The following is a 16987-nucleotide window of genomic DNA, read 5'->3' as shown; positions in this document are numbered from 1 at the left end:
AATTAACAGGACAAATAACTTGTTTACCATGTTATGGTATTTTAGATCTTAATTTAAAATTTCAGTGTCACATAATCAAAGCATGTATTTCGTGAATTTGGGAATATAATATACACCAATTGTCCGACCTAGGTTGGCGGTAGGTATTGTTTTCACGGGGATCCGACCCTCTACCAGGCTAAAAACCAAGGGATATAATCAGCTGGAAGGGTCTACCTACAAAACAAACCCGTTAAACAAAATACACTATGGTGGGATGGAGATGCAACAAAATTTCACATTTGGGGTTTTGACACGCGGTCTAGATATATAACTGTGTGTTCTACATTTGGTGTTTTGACACGCGGACTAGATATATAACAGTGTGTTCTACATTTGGGGTTTTGACACGCAGACTAGATATATAACAGTGTGTTCTACATTTGGTGTTTTGACACACGGACTAGATATATAACTGTGTTCTACAGTTAAGGTTTTGACACGCAGACTAGATATATAACAGTGTGTTCTACATTTGGTGTTTTGACACGCGGACTAGATATATAACAGTGTGTTCTACATTTGTTGTTTTGACACGCGGACTAGATATATAACTGTGTTCTACAGTTAAGGTTTTGACACGCAGACTAGATATATAATAGTGTGTTGTACAGTTAGGGTTTTGACATGCGGACTAGATATATAACAGTGTGTTCTACATTTGGTGTTTTGACATGCGGACTAGATATATAACTGTGTGTTCTACATTTGGTGTTTTGACATGTGGACTAGATATATAACAGTGTGTTCTACATTTGGTGTTTTGACATGCGGACTAGATATATAACTGTGTGTTCTACATTTGGTGTTTTGACATGTGGACTAGATATATAACAGTGTGTTCTACAGTTAGGATTTTGACACGCAGACTAGATATACAACAGTGTGTTCTACAGTTAGGATTTTGACACGCGGACTAGATATACAACAGTGTGTTCTACAGTTAGGGTTTTGACACGCGGACTAGATATATAACAGTGTGTTCTACATTTGGTGTTTTGACACGTGGACTAGATATATAACAGTGTGTTCTACATTTGGGGTTTTCACATGTGGACTAGATATATAACAGTGTGTTCTACAGTTAGGGTTTTGACACGCGGACTAGATATATAACAGTGTGTTCTACATTTGGTGTTTTGACACGCGGACTAGATATATAACTGTGTGTTCTACATTTGGGGTTTTCACATGTGGACTAGATATACAACAGTGTGTTCTACAGTTAGGGTTTTGACACGCGGACTAGATATATAACAGTGTGTTCTACATTTGGTGTTTTGACACGCGGACTAGATATATAACTGTGTGTTCTACATTTGGGGTTTTCACATGTGGACTAGATATACAACAGTGTGTTCTACAGTTAGGGTTTTGACACGCGGACTAGATATATAACAGTGTGTTCTACATTTGGTGTTTTGACACACGGACTAGATATATAACTGTGTGTTCTACATTTGTGGTTTTGACACACACGGACTAGATATATAACAGTGTGTTCTATATTTGTGGTTTTGACACACACGGACTAGATATATAACAGTGTGTTCTATATTTGTGGTTTTGACACGCGGACTAGATATATAACAGTGTGTTCTATATTTGGTGTTTTGACACGCGGACTAGATATATAACAGTGTGTTCTATATTTGGTGTTTTGACACGCGGACTAGATATATAACTGTGTGTTCTACATTTGTGGTTTTGACACACACGGACTAGATATATAACAGTGTGTTCTATATTTGTGGTTTTGACACACACGGACTAGATATCTAACAGTGTGTTCTATATTTGTGGTTTTGACACGCGGACTAGATATATAACAGTGTGTTCTATATTTGGTGTTTTGACACGCGGACTAGATATATAACAGTGTGTTCTATATTTGGTGTTTTGACACGCGGACTAGATATACAACAGTGTGTTCTACAGTTAGGGTTTTGACACGCGGACTAGATATACAACAGTGTGTTCTACAGTTAGGGTTTTGACACGCGGACTAGATATATAACAGTGTGTTCTACAGTTAGGGTTTTGACACGCGGACTAGATATACAACAGTGTGTTCTACAGTTAGGGTTTTGACACGCGGACGAGATATACAACAGTGTGTTCTACAGTTAGGGTTTTGACACGCGGACTAGATATATAACAGTGTGTTCTACAGTTAGGGTTTTGACACGCGGACTAGATATACAACAGTGTGTTCTACATTTGGGGTTTTGACACGCGGACTAGATATATAACAGTGTGTTCTATATTTGGTGTTTTGACACGCGGACTAGATATATAACAGTGTGTTCTATATTTGGTGTTTTGACACGCGGACGAGATATATAACAGTGTGTTCTATATTTGGTGTTTTGACACGCGGACTAGATATATAACAGTGTGTTCTATATTTGGTGTTTTGACACGCGGACTAGATATATAACAGTGTGTTCTACATTTGGTGTTTTGACACGCGGACTAGATATATAACAGTGTGTTCTATATTTGGTGTTTTGACACGCGGACTAGATATATAACAGTGTGTTCTATATTTGGTGTTTTGACACACGGTCTAGATATATAACGTTATATAGCATTGTATATGCGAGTCTTTTGCGAATATTTGCCCATGGAAATATTTCTAGCTAATCTATTAATAGTGTATCGCATAGCCAGTCACTAATTGTCTTTAAAAATAGCACGTTTAACATATTATGATTAGATATTTATATATTTGACAATCCATTACAATGAGATGTGTCGTTACCAGATGAGGTCGCCAAAACCACAATTAGACATTTCATCAGAAATATTTTAAATCTTTTTGAAATTATACTTCAGTGATCCAGAGTATGTTTCTGTGGGAAAGGATGTACTTACCAATATTCGCCATTCTTTTGTTCGTTTAGCAAATAGGTTACTTTATTACAATACCTGAAGTCTTTTATATTATTACAATAAATACATTTTAAAATATATGCAGGAAAAATAATTACGTGAGCCAAGATACTCTTGATTCCCCGCCTGACAGTGTATAATTGCACTGAGGCAATACACTTGCAAAATTTAAATTTATCTGCAGGATAACAAATGTAATTTAAGAGTTAATGGATTGTGTTATTAGCAATCCTCGGTTTTGCACAAAATCATCTAAGTGATTTGTTTTCCTATGCAGGTTTCACATGGTACAATAATTCACGCGAACCATCGTTTAACTTTACGCGAACTGTTAATCGGTTACGCAGTGAACTATTACACCCTACATGTTATCTTAGCAAGTATCATAGAAAATTGTTCATTCAAATTTGTTAAAAATAGTTACAGTACCAGCTGGAAAATCTGTTATTGCAAATATAATTGAGATAACCGAACAATCGGTTACCTAGGTGACACAATCATGATATCCATCGAGTGGTAACCTAACATTTTGACAAATTATCCTGTTTTCATTTAGTGTACATTGTGTAAAAGTACAAAACAATTGTACACTAAATAAAAGTGTATTAATTTATTGCGAGTAGATATGAGTGTGTAAATAACTAGACAATGTCACGTGTTATTATAACCAATCAAGACCTGCAGTTGCTTTTACTCTGTAAATATTTGACGGTGCGCCTCGAATTAAGATTTCTTGCTAAGATTTCAGTCAATAAAGGAAGGAAATGGTTTATTTAACGACACACTCAACACATTTTATTTACGGTTATATGGCGTCGGACATATGGTTAAGGACCACACAGATATTGAGGGAGGAAACCCGCTGTCGCCACTTCAAGGGCTACTCTTTTCGATTAGCAGCAAGGGATCTTTTATATGCACCATCCCATAGACAGGATAGCACATACCACGGCCTTTGATGTACCAGTCGTGCTGCACTGGTTGGAGCGAGAAATAGCCCGATGGGCCCACCGACGGGGATTGATCCCAAACCAACCGCGCATCAAGCGAGCGCTTTACTACTGGGCTACGTCTTGCCCATTCAGTCAATAAAGTCACAGCTGATTTTAAAGGGTAAAAGTATTCTAAGTGAAGAAATAAAGAAATACGTTTTCACGTACATAAACATATACATGAAACAAAACGTTTCCCTTAATAATTAGTAAAGAAAGTATGGACATTTTGTATAGCTTCTACGTAACAAGATGGCGATACCTTGATTGTCTTTTGAATGTAGCAAACATGCCGTCTGATTATCGAACACTCAGAAAACTTACTAACTAGTATAATATTGCATCTTTTCTTTGTTTTCTTTTTGTCTTTCTTTCTCTCTCTAAATAATATTAATTTCTCTTCATATTTAACTTGAATAAATATATTACTGTCGTGACGTGTATGTAGCATGGAGAAGACCTAGTAAGTTGTATAACTTAACCTAATCCATTTGGGTTTTTTTCTAAAAGCAATAAAATATGTTTCAATCAAGGCACAGCAGTTTGATTTGGTTCGGAATAACGAAAAGCTGCCGTCGGTATATTCGAACTTTCCATGAGTGTGTAATTAAAGTCTTAGTGCTGTCCAACTTGGGTGAGAGTGACTCAAAGTCACGCGTCATGGGCGGAGTCACATGTGTGACAACACGTCAAAATTCTTATCCAATATCTTGATGACTCGTCACACGATGACGTTAATCTCAGAACAAACAACTGGCACATGCGCGTTCGTAGTAACACGTGGCTGGTGTTGACTGTGTGATCGGATTCTGGCAGTGACTCTCATGTCACAAAACAGTAATTAAAAATAGAACATTTAACGACAAATTTTAACGGAATTTCTTTCATTTAGTTTATAAATCGCTAAATTAAGCACAGCCACGATTAATTGGTTATTTTAGCGTAACGGTATATACAGTGTACATCGAATATACACTTTAGGCTTTAGCAACAATTAACGAAATTTGTTTCAGTTAGCTTGTAAATTACTTAATTAATACTGAAGTACAACCTCTGGTTAGTTATTTTTAGCGTAGCCATAAACAAATCGGGTAATTTTTTTTTTTTTTTAAATAAGATAAATGACAATAAACCACTGAATACTTGTTATAAATTTTACTTTTATAACTAAGATTATCCTAGAACATTTCAAATTTGTTTTGTCTTTTAATGTGTACACTAATACTGATAATATCCTCCAATAAGAGGTCTCATTGGGCGGTGCCTCTTATTTTCATTTAATTCAAACTTATTTTCGTGCTTATATCCAACTGAGGTTTAAGCACACTGTCCTAGGCACACACCTCAGCTATCTGGGCTGTCTGTCATTGGGTTAGTAGGAAAATAACCTCAACTATGACACGAACATTGGTGTGTCTGATTGGTAGCTGCCATCAACTCCATGAAACTGTAAAGGACCGCTCTCACACACACACACACACACACACACACACACACACACACACACATTACCATTAGTATGAAGAAAACCAGTCCATAATATAAATAAGAAGAAGGGAGATAACCCCTCAAATACGACGTGAACTTGGGCTTGCCAGCTCGGTCACTTCTCCGTACTCGGGGAGTTCTCAGTCCATAATATTAATGCTACACTAGATAAGGGAGATGGCCCATGTTAATCTTACCCTCAAATAGGACGTGAACTTGGGCTTGTCAGATCGGTCGCTGCCTCTAATCCCGGGGAACTCCCAGTCCATGTCGAGTCCGTCGAATCCGTACTGGCGGAGGTAGCGCACCATGTTGTTCACCCACTGCTGTCGACTCCAGAACGTCTTGATGAGCGCCGCGAACGGCTTGGACCCCACCTTCCAGCCCCCCACCGCTATCAGCACCTTCAAGTTGGGGTTCCTCTTTTTCAGAGCGATGGTACGTGAGTATAGACCTGTAGAAGGAAATGAATTCCACTCAGTTTGAATGACAAAACAGTTATTGTGCTCAAAGTGTACAGACGACACAACCTAGACGATGCTGCGGCAAAGATAGATGACGTTAATCGTACGTTGTGCTGTTGATTCCTCTGCTGTTGATGCCGTTGACGTCCACAATAGTGATGATGACGATGGTGACGAGAGACATCAGGCGTTTGAATATGACCTTGATCATAATCATAATGAGGGTGGTAATGGTGGCAATGAATGATAATGAAAATGATGATGGTTGTGATGATGATGGTGATGATGATGATAAAGGTGGTGGTGATGATCATAATGAAGATGGTAATGATGGCAATGGATGATGATGATGATGATGATGGTTGTGGTAGTGGTGATGGTAATGATGATGATGATGATGGTTGTGGTGATGATAGTAATGATGATGATGATGATTATGGTGATACTGCTGTTGCTGCTGCTGTTGATGATGACGATGAGGTATGGTAATAAAGATGCTAATGAGAAAGAGATGATGATGATGATGATGATGATGACAATGACAATGGAAACCAATGAGAAGACAACACCACTGATTATAATATTGAGACACCTCTTACCTTTAGCCCACGGTCGGTCAAGATGTTCAGGGATGGCTGGTTTCATGTGATACCCATCGACGTCAGCAAAAGCGAAGATGATATGTGTACATAGATTCGTGTCGATGTCTTCGGGCCAGAAAGCTCCCAGAGGTTTTGGTCTGTAATTGGCGTCACTACTGTAGTAACAGAACGTTAATTTTCCTGAAACAAGACGGAATCAAACCATTTTAAAATAATGTCAATAAAGAACACATATCACCGTATAGAAAACCCCCCCAAAAAAAACAACAACAACAACAACAGACAAACACCAAAGAACCAAAATTATTTCTTGACGTCCTCGCTCCCCGAACTTAGAAAAAGAAGTTGCAAAAATCTTAACTCTAGGGGTCCTATATACAATAACAAAAATGAAATTATGTTACTTTTTAATTTGTTTTAAATTACATTACTAGTATGTAAATTAAAGATAATAATTTCAATGAAATAAAAAGACTAAGGTACTTATTATTTTCAAATTAACTTCCTAAAACATAATTAATGAATACCTTGTACAAGTCTGGATCCAGCGATGAAGCAAACCAAAGCAAGAAATGGTAATTTCATTGTTAGAATCTGAAATTAAAATGAAAGGTTCCAGTTTTTCATCATTATAAAACTGTATAACATTTTGTAATGTTTTAAATATCACGCATTTTTTTCCCAGGTTTTTTTTTTGTATATACATAAACGATACATAATTACAGCTGTACACTCGTATATAATGCACTTATTAAATAATATATGTATACATATGCATGTACGTGTGTGTGTGTGTGTGTGTGTGTGTGTGTGTGTGTGTGTGTGTGTGTGTGTGTGTGTGTGTGTGTGTGTGTGTGTGTGTGTGTGTGTGTGTGTGTGTGTGAGAGAGAGAGAGAGAGAGAGAGAGAGAGAGAGAGAGAGAGAGAGACAGACAGACAGACAGACAGACACAGACGTATGGAGTAACAGGGATGAAGCCGAAGATAGACGAACGGGAACACAAAGGGCGCGAGACGTATGCGCACATGCATAGTATTCAATATTAAGATGAAACAGACAGGCTTAACATGATACTGTAAAACGGGATATTAGCAATGCAAAAGCCTTACATAACTGAAGGGGAAATGTTCTGGAGACTAGGAAAAAGAGTACTAGAAGAGTGAGAGAAGGGGGAAAAAACTTTCTTGAAAGATAAATAAGATCAATGAAATATTTTTAAACAATAAATTATAGAAAGTCGAGATACGTTTTCCGAACTGGCGATATGTATGGCGATGTCTCAAATATGTAACTCTTATCCGGAGATGAGTAACTCTAGCGAAGTCAGTATTCTTTGTACACATCCCCAATCTGATTAAAATTAGCTCTACGGGGTCAACCAGTAAATCTAACAGCATTGCGTGGACTCCCATGTCCAGGTGACATTTCATCTATAAATAACAATTTTAATATCGACCAATTACACTTCGCCTTTTATAGCGTTATTCGGGAGCATACAAATTCTACAAATATCGGGCGATACTATTTATGCAATAGGCGAACTTGTTGGTCTATTTCAACATTAAAAAAAACGGGGAAAAGTGCAATAATAAACTCTGGTCTATTTCAACATTAAAAAAAACAGGGGGCAAAGTGCAGTAATAAACTCTGGATTGTATACTAGTATAAACAGATTTTATGGCTATACCATCACGGTTTTTTGTTTCGTCTTGAAACGAATTTTATGATGATAACTAGTTTAACGTGCCCATATACCACTAGGGTTTCGAACACGCCCATCCCGAGTCCGACTTCCGATAAGATCGGTGGCCTGACTCGGGATGTGTGTGTGTGTGGGGGGGGGGGGGGGGGGGATAGTGTTGAAAATGGGCAGAATTTTGAAAATAGCAATTAGTAAAAAGGTTAATAGTATAATTTAAAAAAAAAAAAATTACAAGCCAAAAAAGAAGAAGAAAAGAATTGACTGCTCGGCCGAATATTTATATAATTTGGAGCATTTTAGATGGACAGTCCAAAAATAAATAAGAGAAAGAAGAGAGGATCGGACTATTTAATAATATTTTTATAAAAAAGTAATTTCAACATAAAATTTTGAACGAAGGTCTAAATGTTTAAAGTCCAGTCTATATGTCCACGTGAGTGGCCTCGTTAAGACCGTTAGGGTGTGGAGGTTGGCCTACGGCGAACTGATGAGCGAAGAACCGGCAAAGGCGGGGATGAAGTGCTTCCATCTCTGGTCGGCGAGGATGGTTATAACAGTCCGGTAGTCGTTGCCGAAAAGGGCCTTGACGATCCTGTGGATGGTATGGGTATCCATCTCTCTAACTAGGACCGCTTGTCGGTAGACTCCTTCTCGGCGCTGAGTTAGTACCAACCCCGTCTTGCCGGCTGTAGACTTGATGGTGTGTAGCTCGTAAGCGCTTCCATCAGACAGTTGTTTCAGCTCTGGTTCCACTAGTCCGCCCATCCCTAATGCCGGATCCGAGGTGTCCCCTTGCACGAACTTCAGGAAGCCGGACCTGATTTTCCCGATCTGAACTTTCCAGACGGCTTCCGAGTCGGAGGGGGACGGTGCCTGTGAAGGTGGAGGCCTTGCCTTGTCAGGCTGGTCGCTCGGCTGAGCGACGGCCTTCCTCTTCGCAACGGCTCCTGCCCGGACCGCCGCCTTCCGAACTGGCAAGACTGGTGACAGTGGCCAGTTACGTGTAGGCGGTGGCGTAGAGGGAGATGGCCTCAGATTACAGTTATCTTCCCATTTGATTGTCCAAAATCCGGAAGTTTCACCGCGCAAGTAGTCTGCTGTTTGACTGTGATTATTTCATGGCAGACAGCTATGAAGTGGCAACTGTTTGACTGAAGTGACAGGGAATAGCATGTAGTTTGTAAACATGTGTAACTTGTTGACATTGAAGACTTGTTTGTGGTAATTCCGGCCCATGCAAAAGTAGTGCTTTTTGTGTAAAATGGGTGTACTCCGGCCTGGTTTAGAGGGTGTGTCTGTTTAAACCAATATGCTGGGAGAAAGAGCTAGACAACAGGGGTTGTCCTTTTCAGGGTATGTGTCCCCCATGCAGGCAAAGGTACATACAAAACTTCACGGGCCTGCTGATATTAATAAAAATGTTATAGCCACTAAGGCTATATAGAAACATATAGCGAAATTAATTGTGGTCTGAGGCCAGATGGAGGTCCGTCTGCGGGCGTCTCGCACATCGGCGCGTTGAGAGCATCCCTCGGTGTTGACGGCGGGTCCGGATGAGCTGGTCCTTTCGTCTTGGGCCGAGCCGGGGGCGGCGACGCAGAAGGGACCGCCGCTGGCGGTTGAGCCGCCAGTTTTGTCCCCCCCCTGAGCCGCTCCTGGCGCACGTTTCTTCTTCCTCCAGCCTCTTCCCTACCTCTTCTGCGAGTCCGAGTCGCCGTACACCAATGTCACGGTTGCCCGTGACCCAGTGTACGCGACGCGAAACTCCAGCAGTGATCCAAAGCTTGCAATCAATCCCCCCAGGTGGGGGGCAAGTCGAGAGCACAGGCGACAGCGTCCAGCTTCTTGGAGAGTTAGCTTGGAAGTGACGAATTTTATATAACATTTTATATTGCAATTAGTTTCCGGCATACTTCGTAATTCACCCGAATCATTTCGTATACCCTCGGCATAATCCCGAATGTTTTCAAATTCTTTTCAAATCACTGGCATGATTTTGCATGTAAGGTTTTGATTGGTAGAATGAAAGGTAAACTGGACATTAGCTCCAACGGGCTGCTGTTAGATCCACATGCAATAGTGGAGCTAATTTTAATTAGATTGACATATCCCAACAATTCACAAGCATGTATTTCTAAAGGTAATATAAAAACAAAACATAAAAAAACCCACAAAACAAAAACACAAAAAAGCACACAAAACCCCCCATACAAAAACACCCCAACAACAACAACAACAAAGCACAACAACAAACAAACGAACAAACTAAACAAAAACGACTATGAACAAAACTGTGGCGCGCACTACTGGCCGCAACAAGACACTGGGACCACTAAGTTTGAACCAGATGTATTGTACAATGTGTGTTGAGGGATTAACCTTGTAAAGTGTTATTACCGACAACAGGTGCCTTTGTAATATAAAACTCCATTTAAAACTAAATGAGTTGTATATGTTAAGTCTCGCTACACAGTTCGCTTCCGGGTGAGAGTTCATTCAGCACAGTCCACTATAGTTCCTAACACTGACATATGTTGTGGTTCACATACTCACTTCTAGGAATTTGTGAAGAATTAAAACAAGTTGTATTTTTAATGATAAGCCATCTGGCTGGATTTTGCCCCATGTTACTTTGTAATATTGTGCATTGACTTTTGGGGACTCACGGTGGTCAACACGCAGGAAAAATAACTGGTCCTTTAAAGTCAACAATAAATTTATTAAACTTGGGCTAAATCACTTCCTTAACTTACAATGCAAATATGGTAAAAAGTATGTAGTCAACAAGGTGAAGGACAGAGTCAACGAAGAAGTCTTAACAGAATGGAAACGGGCGTTAGTACAACCACGCGGCAGAACAGGTGTCGGGGGGGGGGGGGGGGGATAAATTAAGAATTTATTCTTGTTTTAAAGATATTTTTAAAGTAGAGCCCTATGTAACCAGTTACTTGCCTCGATACCACAGAAGTGCTCTCGCTAAGTTTAGATGCGGAGTTGCCCCCCTGAAAATTGAAACCGGTTGATACAATAATACACCACTGGAAGAAAGAACGTGTTTTAATTGCCTGCTATTTTATTCTTAAACATAGAAAATCCCTTTTATACACTATGAAATGATTCGTGTATATATCTTATTGTTTTATCTGTGCTGCAATTGTTTTAGCTGTATATTTGTTTTGTTTTTTGTCTTCTTTAGATGTTTTTATTCAATAGTCTCTCGTAACTCAGTATAGAGTGGATCATTACAATTTTATTACTTTTATTGATTGTATGTATATGTTGTATTTTTACTTTGTTGTAATGAGGTGAGACTTTAATAAACTATCTGTTTGTCTGTCTGTCTGTCTGGGTGTATAGCGGAACAGGCGGTCGGTGTCAATCTGTTCCTGGGCCACCTGTTCGGACCGGTACTACAGCTAGATGCGGTCATACAGCAAACGTCTGAGAAGGAAATGTTCGTAATTTTGTAGGGAAAACAAATGCTTATATAATGTATGTTCGCAATGGTATATGTTGTTAGTGCCAACGAGAACAATGGCAGATGGCATCTGTGTAGTGAGACCTTGTCACCAATTAATAGGTACCATTTTAAATTGTTTCCATGTCATAATACTACTATATCCAAGCTATAATGTATTTTTAGTTTTTATATTTTCACATATAATTGTGCATTTCTGTTACGATACAAAACTACTAAATGGCCGTCGTCTCATGTGTGTTTGTGTGTGTGTGTCTGTGTCTGTGTGTGTGTGTGTGTGTGTGTGTGTGTGTCTGTGCGTGTGTGTGTCTATGTCTATGTCTCTCTCTCTCTCTCTCTCTCTCTCTCTCTCTCTCTCTCTCTCTCTCTCTCTCTCTCTCTCTCTCTCTCTCTATATATATATATATATATATATATATATATAGGTATATAGTATAATTAAACATACAGGTAGATAAAATAATTAAATAGCCAGGTAGATAGTATAACTAAATAGATAGGTAGATAGTATAAATAAATAGATAGGTAGATAGTATAAATAAATAGACAGGTTGATAGTATAACTAAATAGATAGGTAGATAGTATAATCCAATAGACAGGTAGATAGTATAACTAAATAGACAGGTAGATAGTATAACTAAATAGATAGGTAGATAGTATAACTAAATAGACAGGTAGATAGTATAACTAAATAGATAAGTAGATAGTATAATCCAATAGACAGGTAGATAGTATAACTAAATAGACAGGTATATAGTATAACTAAATAGATAGGTAGATAGTATAATCCAATAGACAAGTAGATAGTATAACTAAATAGACAGGTATATAGTATAACTAATAGACAGGTAGATAGTACATTCCAGTAGACAGGTAGATAGTATAATTCAATACACAAGTAGATAATGTAATTCAATAGACATGTAGATAGTATAATTCAATAGACATTTAGATAGTATAATTCAACATAAAGGTAGATAGTATAAATAAACAGACATGCAGATAGTATAATTCAATATACATTTAGATAGTGTGATTCAATAGACAGGTAGATAGCACAATTCAATAGACAGGTATATAGTACAATTCAGTATATAGTACAATTCAGTACACAGGTAGATAGTATAATTGAATAGACAGGTATATATTACAATTAAATATACCGGCAAATAGTATAATTCAATAGATAGGTAGCTAGTACAGTTCAAAACAGGTAGATAGTATAATTTAATAGAGAGATAGATAATATAATTAAACAGACAGGTAGATAGTAACAGACTGGTAGATAGTGTAATTAAATAGACAGGTAGATGGTAAAATTAAATAGACGGGTAGATAGCATAATTAAATAGACGGGTAGATAGTATAATTAAATAGATGGGTAGATTGTATAATTAAATAGACGGGTAGATAATATAATTAAATAGACGGGTAGATAGCATAATTAAATAGACGGGTAGATAGTATAATTAAATAGATGGGTAGATAGTATAATTAAATAGACGGGTAGATAATATAATTAAATAGACGGGTAGATAGTATAATTAAATAAATGGGTAGATAGTATAATTATATAGACGGGTAGATAGTATAATTCAATGTGATTTTCCAGGCTGAAATTAGAAATTAAACTAATAAAGGGACAGCTGCCTTTCTGGTCAATGTTTGCTATTGTTATAATGTTAGGACGTTTTGATGACATATGATTTTTGAAAGTTGAAATTAAATTTATTTCGTATCATATATAACTAAACAAATTTTTGAACATATTGACTGGCCCTCATATACTTGTTGAGTATATTTATGTCATCAGTATATGTATAAACTCAATAAGCTAGTATTGGTATAATGAAACATTTGTCGTAATCATAAACACGCAAACACACCGGGTTTTCCCGTTCCAACCATTGCCGACATATGTATATGATGTCCTATCTTTGGGAAAGTGAATACAAAAGATCCATTGCTAATGGAAAACTGTAGCGGGTTTGCACTGAAGATTACGTGACATAATTACCCAATGTTTGTCAGATAATAGCCGATGATTATTTACAAACATTGTAGTAAGATAAACATCTCGTAGTAAGATAAATGGTATCTAACGGCCACTCATGTAGTATTATCTGTCTGAACATCTCGTAGTAAGGTAAACATCTCGTAGTAAGATAAATGGTATCTAACGGCCACTCATGTAGTATTCTCTGTCTGAACATCTCGTAGTAAGATAAACATCTCGTAGTAAGATAAATGGTATCTAACGGCCACTCATGTAGTATTCTCTCTCTAAACATCTCGTAGTAAGATAAATGGTATCTAACGGCCACTCATGTAGTATTCTCTGTCTGAACATCTCGTAGTAAGGTAAATGGTATCTAACGGCCACTCATGTAGTATTCTCTCTCTGAACATCTCGTAGTAAGGTAAATGGTATCTAACGGCCACTCATGTAATATTCTCTCTCTAAACATCTCGTAGTAAGATAAATGGTATCTAACGGCCACTCATGTAGTATTCTCTCTCTGAACATCTCGTAGTAAGATAAATGGTATCTAACGGCCACTCATGTAGTATTCTCTCTCTAAACATCTCGTAGTAAGATAAATGGTATCTAACGGCCACTCATGTAGTATTCTCTCTCTGAACATCTCGTAGTAAGATAAATGGTATCTAACGGCCACTCATGTAGTATTCTCTATCTGAACATCTCGTAGTAAGATAAATGGTATCTAACGACCACTCATGTAGTATTCTCTCTCTGAACATCTCGTAGTAAGATAAATGGTATCTAACGGCCACTCATGTGGTATTCTCTGTCTGAACATCTCGTAGTAAGATAAATGGTATCTAACGGCCACTCATGTAGTATTCTCTATCTAAACATCTCGTATTTAGAGACCAAATTCAGTTTGGGCTACTTACAAATATTAGGACGACTAGAAACACTTTAAGTATACAGACACTGATATTCTAAACAACAAAATATATTTACTATGTAATTTGAGTAGTTCAATAGTTTATTAGTGGGAAACATCTTACAATGGTAGCGTACTCAAGACAGTCCCTTTCATCAATGTGCTGTCTTTAAACATGGTACATTTTTAACTTTAACACAATCACAAATATCCGTCAAACTAACCCTAGATGATATAATCAGTGAACACAAGAAATAAAATGTTTCTTTTCTTACCTGCGAACACCTGCCGCCGATATTAGAATATTAAAACGAAGTGTCTTTCTTAATCCACAATTTCAGTGTTTCTGTTAGTCCGTTTCCAATTTCAGTGATACGGGTATGTCGACGGATTGTTAAGTCCATTCATTACTTGGGTGGGTTTCTTTGAGCAGAGATGTCAAGTTGATTTTGGTCCAATCGTGTTGTATATTTCTTGACAGGGTGGGCGAAATGTACACGCGTGTAATGTACACACAGGTGATCCGCCCCTGTCCATTTCAGCGACGCGTGTACCCGTCTTGTTCAATTCCAACTTATACGCCATCACCCGGGTTCGCTAAAGCTGTTTGTATAGAAAAGGAGTTTAAAACAGATGATTTGATTTCTTGGTGTGAGAAGTAGGGTCGAGGTATCGACGTTTTGACCCCCGTTTGTTATTTGTTTAGCGTGTCTATCTTGGGCTGGAGTCTAATTTACATTGTGTGTAGGTGCTAACTAAAAGGTCACGCCGCCGCGCCAACGTTTAATTTGACCACGTTTGTCAAAAGGCACAAGTTCGTACGCAGAATGTAACACTATCTAGCATAAACCTAACAGCAACTAAGGTTTGGATAAACAACGACTAAAAACAAAACTCACCAAAAAAAAAACCACCCAAAAAACCCCCCCCCCCCCCCCCCCCCCAAAAAAAAAACCCAAACAAAAACCCAAACAAACCTAGAAAAAAAGAAAGAATGGAAAAACCAACCAAACAACAAAAACAAGCAGGTATTTTAAATTCAAACATTGGCCGTAATGTGACGTCAGTGTTCCTGGAAATGAAAGGCTTCAGAAGCGTAGTGGCTATATCTTCGGACTTAAAAATCTGGTAGGTACTGGGTTCGCAACCCACTACCTGCTTATACGCAGAACGAGTTTGAACGGTTCAGTTTGGATGTTAAATCTAGCTACATCTCCATCCAGCGGGTATTAATTTTGAGTAACATTTTAAAATCGTTGTGTTCTGTTTACTTGTTGCACTTTCGTTCCTACGTGTAATTTGTCTTGCGAGGAACAGTAAACATACCTGAGACGTTTAAAAGTGCGTAAAACCGATGCAGTAAATCAACACTACCGCAGTCGAGGCTACATACTGAATAGGCGTCAGGAATGTGTGAAAAACAATATGTATAAGTTGACTTGAATGTCAGGTACACACACACACACAGACACACACACACACACACACACACACACACACACACACACACACACACACACACACACACACACACACACACACACACACACAGACACACACACACACTCACATTCACACACACACACACACACACACACACACGCACACGCACACGCACACATCGCCTGTGGAGAGGAGCTTGTGCGTTGATGCACATGAACCTTGTTTGGGTGCTAGACGTGCAAAGCTTTCTTTGCAGTATGCCAGCAAGATTAAAGCGGCAGTATCTGGACTATTTTTATTATTTAAGCATATAGAACAGAACATCCAATTACGTTTGGTGCATATAATTTATGACGCCGCACTCCGCATTGGTTTCACTACGCTGGCTTATCCAGGTCAAATACAAAGCCAGTATTTCGAAAGTGGGACACTTTTGACGGGCTCCAACCGATCTCGGTTTTCATTGGCTTATCACAAGTGTGGAATTTCCCAACAAGAGATCACGTGAGATTTCGTAATTTTTGCACAAATTTGAAATTTTGACAGTTGCCAGCTGTTGGCATACGCGTTACATGTAAGGGGGTGTTACTAATTACGTAACGCTCTAGGGGTAGAGGAAGAGTGTACTGTGTTTGATTTACGTAACATTTTTCAAGACTATATGTTATTTTTATTCATTATTTAGACCTAAAAACGTGTTTTTTGGAAATGCGCGGTCAGTCTAGGATCGATCACCATCGGCGGGTATATAAAATACCATGGTATGTGATATCCTGTCTGTGGGATGGTACATATAAACGATCCCTTGCTAAAAAAAATATGTAGCTGGTTTCCAAGGCGCGTGTGCAGGGATTTCAGCGGGGTTGGGGTTATAGACTGTGTTGAGCGAAGTTTATATGGGGCCATGCTCCCCCAGAAAATACATTTCAATTTTTTTGTTTTAAGCTTAGGCAAGTAAGGGTTTTGACCTC

The 16987-nt window shown here is 38.3% G+C and overlaps 1 protein-coding gene across 1 annotated transcript in view; it reads right to left on the bottom strand.

The window, feature by feature from the left end:
* The window catches only part of LOC121377780 (chitotriosidase-1-like), a 32249-nt gene extending 16780 nt beyond the window's left edge, over positions 1-15469 (bottom strand). Inside the window, exons 1-4 of the mRNA XM_041505869.1 lie at positions 14849-15469; positions 7008-7074; positions 6478-6660; positions 5612-5868 (exon numbers count right to left, since the gene is read on the bottom strand). Coding sequence (XP_041361803.1) covers positions 5612-5868; positions 6478-6660; positions 7008-7065 — 498 coding nt within the window. The 5' untranslated portion in view covers positions 7066-7074; positions 14849-15469. The remainder of the gene's footprint in view (positions 1-5611; positions 5869-6477; positions 6661-7007; positions 7075-14848) is intronic.
* Between the last annotated feature and the right edge of the window lie 1518 nt (positions 15470-16987).

Source organism: Gigantopelta aegis, chromosome 7 (genome assembly GCF_016097555.1).
Source record: "Gigantopelta aegis isolate Gae_Host chromosome 7, Gae_host_genome, whole genome shotgun sequence".
NCBI classification, from domain to species: Eukaryota; Metazoa; Mollusca; class Gastropoda; order Neomphalida; family Peltospiridae; genus Gigantopelta; species Gigantopelta aegis.
This window is presented reverse-complemented; position numbering and strand designations above follow the sequence as displayed.